Source organism: Megalobrama amblycephala, linkage group LG24 (genome assembly GCF_018812025.1).
Source record: "Megalobrama amblycephala isolate DHTTF-2021 linkage group LG24, ASM1881202v1, whole genome shotgun sequence".
Classification (NCBI taxonomy): Eukaryota; Metazoa; Chordata; class Actinopteri; order Cypriniformes; family Xenocyprididae; genus Megalobrama; species Megalobrama amblycephala.
Genome location: NC_063067.1, coordinates 4,717,984 through 4,724,998, shown reverse-complemented (window position 1 = coordinate 4,724,998; position 7,015 = coordinate 4,717,984). Strand labels below are relative to the sequence as shown.

At 37.3% G+C, this 7,015-nt stretch overlaps 1 protein-coding gene across 1 annotated transcript; it reads left to right on the top strand.

Annotated features, from left to right (window-relative positions):
- Positions 1-2,785: 2,785 nt before the first annotated feature.
- On the top strand, positions 2,786-5,819 carry LOC125259829 (CD48 antigen-like). The gene is made up of 4 exons (XM_048177778.1): positions 2,786-3,105; positions 3,498-3,557; positions 4,783-5,043; positions 5,168-5,819. The coding sequence occupies exons 1-4, from the start codon at positions 2,820-2,822 to the stop codon at positions 5,305-5,307; spliced, it is 747 nt and encodes a 248-aa protein (XP_048033735.1). The 5' UTR covers positions 2,786-2,819; the 3' UTR covers positions 5,308-5,819.
- The last annotated feature ends 1,196 nt before the right edge of the window (positions 5,820-7,015 follow it).

The following is a 7,015-nucleotide window of genomic DNA, read 5'->3' as shown; positions in this document are numbered from 1 at the left end:
AGGCCTTACATATTCAGTTATGTGTGATGATTTTATATGCAAAAAATACCTTTTAAGGCAGTGTAACTTTTGTAAATTAAAGATTTCAGATTTCATTTTTCATGTTTTCAAACACTGAAAGAGTTTAAATATTATTTTACTGCAAGTTGGTGTAACTGATTTCTTGGTCAGTTCCTGATGAAACTGAATGTCTTCAGTGAGATGACGTCACATGTTCACACTGCTCCAGTGAGCTCCAGAACAGAAGGCACGAACTGACGATGTGGATTTTCATCGTGTTTTTCATCAGCGTTAAAGGTAAGATATCTAGAACCTCATAAGCTTTTTCCCCCCTTTCATTAGATTTAATTTCATTGTGCTCTCTGGTTGCTCTCACTGAAACATTCAGTAGTTGGTAGTCTTTGCACTTATTTTGTACTTTTTTTTGTATTCTTCTATTCTTGAAATTTGATATTGCAGCAATGCTAATAATTTTCCTCTTTTGCTTTTGGGCATGTGAAACACAAAAATGTTTCATTGTAAATGTGTTTAATAAAACTTGCAGTTCACATCAAAAACAATCACTGTTCCAGAGTTTCATAGAGTAAATCTAGAAATACTCCCTTAATCATGAAGGCTGGTGTGAAAAGACAGGTGAATATATTGTGTGATATGTTCAGTACCTTTGATGTAAGCTGTAAAGTAAATCTTAAGACCGAAAAATCACAAAAACAATGCAAACTGTTAACCCTTATAGGACACATATACATTCAGATTTGCCTGTATTGGTGGTACAAGTCAAAAGATAAGATATACAGATTTGAGCTTGTAGTTTTGGCACACTTTTCTGCACACTGATACAAATAACATGAAAGCATTTAAGAACAAAAACATATGTATCCTCCATACAGTTTCAAATACATATCAAATTACTTGCTATTTAAACTGACTATATCTGTATTTCTGCAGCAGAGAGTTGTTAAAAGTGCTTCATTAGGGGCTGTAGCCCATATCCATAAGTTTTCTTACTATTCTTCTGGTGCGTCTGTGGCAAACATAGGAAAATGATGACATTTGGCACAATTGTTGAGATGGTAATGAATAGTGATTTGACCAATTTTGGAGTCTCTAGGACCAACTCTATAGCGCCACCACCAGGTCATATATTAACTTTTCTAAAGGTTATAACTTTTGAACCTTTTGTTATAGAAACGTAGTATACCTGATTCTAAAGCACCATTTTCTGTTTTTTCATAACTCCTTCAAATTTTGAAGGATCTTTGATCTTTGGACTGAGCTGCACAGAAATGACTGTACAGATTTTTTGTATTCATCTTTGTTCATAAGTTACAATGTTGCGACCTTAATGAGGTCAACCCAAATTTTAGTTCAGAGGCTGTATCTTCGGCCAAACATTGATCATTCGAAACAAAAATTGGTACGTTTCATTGCAACCATAATCTGTGGGTACATGCCAAATTTGTGTGAACAGCGCCACCTACAGGTTGTGAGATCTAAAAAATAGTTATATTTACTAATAACTTTTGAACAGTTTGTCAGGAAATCATAATCTTGGTGTCTATGGATTAGTTGTGTCATGTCAATTCCGGATACTGATTTTGCCAGGATCAGACAAAATTGCAATATCTTTTAAATGATTTGTCATATTGGCACAACATTTGGTAGGTATCATCATCAGCATGTCCTAAAGGTACCTGAGAAGTTTAAACAGCACAATTTAGTGTTCCAAAGATATACGTTTTTTTGCAAAAATGCTTTTAACTTTTGAAACTTAGAACCTTTAACTTATGCAGATTCCAATAATATCTAATTTGTCATTTTCCAACTATGTGACAGTCCGCCATATTGAATCAAATAATTTATTTATTTATTTATGTATTTATTTTTTGCTATTACTCCTACAAATTTTGCCCAATTTTGTCCAAAATTGGCTCAGATGATCTTTGGACTGAGCTGTGCATGAATGACGGATTTTTGCTACTGTAAGAAATTAGCTTACTTGTTATGATTAATTATGAATACTTGGATCATTTAATATGATCAACTTGATGTAGCTAAATTAATATCACTATCAATTAATCAGTTCATCCGGCGAACATTTTTGATTATTCATTAATACTAAGAAAAGGGTGTTTTTCATGGGCAAAGAAAAATAATTCTTTCTTAGCATGTACAGTGTTTAGAGTATGTAGCAAGAGCAGGAATCATTAAATTGACAGAACTGCAAGCAGAGGATGCAGGGAAGAGCTGATGGTTGCCCATTCAGTGATGGTAAAGTTGCACTTTTCTTCCGAGTTGAAATGAAGAAATTACAGTCTAACTCTTGGGAGAGTACTCTGTGTGGAGGTCCCACTTCCACGGGTCAGTGAGCCAATGGTCACTTAAGTTTTCGGAGGGAAAGTTTAACGATCCTTTGTCCTTCTAGCAAGGCATTTGCATTTGTCTGTTTCAATGAGAATTGAGTAAGAATCGAAACTATCTGCAAATTCCTTCTTGCCGTAAACCTTATCTGTGTTACCACAGTAACCAGAGGCCTGGATGTTAGCTGCGTTTGGGTGTCTGAACCGTATGCAAACAAATCTCATCTGCTCTGGTCATGAAACTATAACTTTGGTACATTCTGCTCTTCTCCTTTTTGTTCTTCTGCACTAACAGTACACTTGCTGGGCTTGTCCTCGATAATTTTAACAATCGTAACTGTATCTATCATTTCTGACTCATGAAGAATAAGACGAATGATTACAAACTCAATCCAATCAATGCATTTCCATATTGTTTCAGATTTCGTCAATGGTAATCAGGATGAGGTAAAGACAGTGATGGAGGGAGACGTTCTGACTCTACATACAGGAGCTCAGCTGAAGAGAAACACTGAGACAATGTGGTTTTTTAAAAGTGGCCGTCTTACCACCCGCATAGCACAGATAAATAATGGAAAACTTTTGACCCATTTTGAAGAGAGACTTACAGGCAGATTGCATCTTGATCAAGAGAGTGGATCACTGACCATTCGGAATATCAGTACCAGTGATTCTGGACTTTATAAAGTATCATTCACCATCAGATTACTCGTCTCTGAGAAGAAGTTCAAAGTTAATGTATATGGTAAGTTACAGTTGCTGCACATTATTATATGTTATACTACAGGGCTGTTGAATGCTTGAGTCTGATTGATTGAAGAACCAGGCAGGTCTTGACTGCATTAAGTACTTAAAACTGACAAATGTCTTGAAATACAATATCTGAACAAGGTTTTGAGGTGTGGTAACCATAAGCGGAATAACTGACGATGGGTTGTTGAATTATTAAAAATAATGCACACCTGATGCTTTGCATCATGGCCACATTAACACCTTATTTTTTCTGATAATTCAATGACCCATTGTCAATTACTTACGTCATCATCATAATGTTGTATATACAGGATATCACTTTATAAATAATTCTGCAAAATGGGCTTATTAAAAGATGTATATTTATTTCCTCTTGTCCTAAAGCACCTGTCTCTGTACCTGCTATTGAGAAGAACTCATTGGTTACTGCACACCAATCTTCAGGTGAGTCTTTAAATCAGTTCATTTAGTTGCTATCTTGTCCTGTAGGTGTCCTTTTCCTGACCTCTAAATCATTGGTTCTCAAACGTGTCCTGGAGGACCCCCAGCCCTGCACATTTTGTAAGTCTCCCTATATCTGACACACTCATTTCAGGTCTTGCAGTCTCTACTAATGAGCCAGAATCAATTTCAAAATTCTAATGCTGGCATTCAGGACTAGTACTGGAACAGCTCCTCCCTATCTCAACCCACTACTACAAATGTATGCTCCCTCCCGCCAGCTCAGGTCACTGGATGAGCGATGTTATGTTGTTCCCTCACAATGAGGCAAAAAGACACTCTCCAAAACCTTCACTCTCTCTGTTCCTCTCTGGTGGTGAAATGAGCTGCCAACCTCCACCTGCTGAGAACAAAGCTGAATTGAAACCTCTTCCGCAAACATTTAACCACCCCATGCTCTAATCAGAGTGTCCATTTACACTAAGTGCAAATAGCGTCCCTTTTTGGCAAGTGCTATTTACACTAACTCTGCCCACCAATGTCTGGATGTGTCACTCAAGTTTAAAAAAAGATGCACAGAATTCAACATCTTCAGCGGCGCAGCATTAGCGAGTAAGACTCGCCGAACTGTTTTTTAACACGATCCGCCTTTTGCCGAACTCACTCTTTGCCATTTTCCAATCACACATCACATCAGAAAAGCATTTATTTTGAAATAAAAATGAAAAGTTCTAAAAGTGGAAATAAACTGCCTAACGAGTGTTTAATAGTAATAAAAGTATTTATTGGGCAGGTGTAGAGAGGGGTTTCATTTCCCCAATATTTTATTTCCACTGATATTATTGCATCCTATTGTACAAAAATACTGAGATGCAAGTAGTATCTGCCAATGTAAAGTAGCCCACAGATAGCATCTAATTACTATTTACACTTATTGCAAGGAGCTGCTACTTTTACATGGTGTAAATAATAATATATCACTACTTTCACTTAGTGCAAATAGCTGCAGTACACACACACACACACACACACACACACACACACACATTCTCCTCTGCATTTCTTTTCTTTTCTAGCTGGTTTCCTAATAATAAACCTAACATTGTGTACTACAACGATTGTTGGCTCTTTGATGAATGCTTTGTTCCTCTTTTGTAAGTCACTTTGGATAAAGTGTCTGCTAAATGTAAAATGTAAATGTAACTTATACACAACAAATCTCTACCAGGTACTTTGAAGCAGCCAGGAGAAGTGGAGGAAATATGCTCTGTGTTTTGCTCTGTGAGAAATGACCGAGATGTGTTCATCTCGTGGTATAAAGGGAGTGAAATGGTGACTCAGACCAGCAATCCTGATCTCAGCATCAAACTCAGTTTACCATTAGAGCTTCATTATAATGATTCAGAGATCTACAGCTGCACGGCTGCAAATCCAGTGAGCAACAAGAGCGTCCGTCTTCACATGAAAGAGATCTGCCCACGACATGAAGGTACGAGAACGTCATTTAACACAAAACACTCTTCCTGCCACAGTGACCGCTGTGCGGCTTGTGTTTTTCCACAGAAAGACATTTAATGACACAGATGTTTATAAATAAGTCTTTTTTGTTTCAGATTGTCTGGATCATTGTGGCGTCACTGAAGCTCTGATTCGACTGGTTTTGTCTGGTCTGGTGGGAATCGCCACTGTTTTCTTTCTGGTTGATCATGTGAGGATCTCCTCATCTCAGAGAAGAGCTGCTGCTGCTGTATGATGATGATACTTTCATGTAAACTTTGACATCGAAGGAGGTTTGCATGGTAAAGAGGTGTAAAAAATTAAGGTATCGGCTAAAATGATATGTAGTATGCTTTGCATAGGTTACATAAAATGCACACAAACTTGAATGTATACTAACCTAAATTATATTTGTGTACTATGTGTGAGTAGCTATATATGGAGAGCATATGAATCCTTATGCTTTTGAATCACTCTCGCGGAATCGCTCTTATGGTATGTCATGCGCCGATCGGTCTGCGCAGCGCAGATGAATCTCGAACAAGTGAGTAAACCTCACTCATCTGATCTCAAGAGATGCATTAGCGACCGCAGCTTTTAGCTAAAACTTTGTTACCATATTTTTCACGGTAAAGTTCTGGCAACCACAGCTGCCGTTTTTCTTACGGGGATTTTTTTATTTTTTATTTTTTAAAGTGTACTCTTTACACCTCTGGGGAATTTACAGAACTTGCCGGAATTCTAACTACTAGAATGGCCATATAGCGTCATTCTGATGTCCATACTATAGACTGTACAAAATGTTATTTTTGTCATGTCATATTTACATTCGAAGCTTCTATTGAGGTTTTAGAATGGTGCTTTGAAGGATTAGTTCACTTTTAAATAAACTTTTCCTGACAATTTACTCACCCCCATGTCATCTAATAAAGGCATCTTTACACAGAAAAAGCGGCACAGAAACCAACTCTGAAGCGGCATAAAATCACAAAAATGTGCATTTACACAGACTGTTTAATGCTCCTCTGAAGCGGCATAAATGCATTTACACAGGAATTAAAATCGCGGGAAACAATGCTTTGAACATAAGTATTTCAAAACTAACAGTTTTAACAAAATTAATTTAAAAATAATTAAATAATAAACAATGAAATATAACTCGAAATAAAAAAAATACGAAAATTTAAAGTAGTAAACTGCGTGCTATATCTCACGCTTTGATGTTTGTCATAATAAAAATTGAACGATGCAACAAAAAATTATTCATTACTACACCGGGTAGTTCACAACAGGATTAAAAGAGGTAGAACATTTTTTTTTTCAAAGAGACAGAAACAACAAATGATGCTAGCATTTGCGTGTATCAGGCAGCAGCAGATCACCAGATAGACCGTCGTGTGTGGGTGAAATATCGTACTCAAGGAGATGATTTTTGGAATATAATATAACAGTACACAATCACAGTGACGCCGATTGTGTTAAGCATTTACCTTATCTGAGAAAAATGTAGCAGCGCGTTGATCTGACAGTCTCTTCATGGGAAGATTACAAATGGCGAAAGCCAATTGATGACACACGACGATTCTCTGCTGTTATTTTGGTGGTTTGCTTCACGATGTGAGTACAGGACTCTTTTACTTCAATGCCCCTTGTTGGAAGACATTATTTTTATTATTTGCCCTACGTTATATGTTTCGTTTCCTGCTTCTTGAATCGCGCCGCCTGAGCTGACTGGAATGCTTTTGGTTGTCATGACAATGACGTAGTTTAGAGCGGCTATATTTCGCGTTCATTTACACTGAACCAGAACAGTATCAGACTCGCCTTTGATACTAGGGGCTGAGGTGGGTCAGACCCGGCGTATTTTAGGTCTTCTTTAACACGGCATTGCGTCTTTACACTGAATTCTGAGCAGGTACAGACCCGCTTCAGAACAGCCATAAATCGGCTGTGTAAAGATGCCT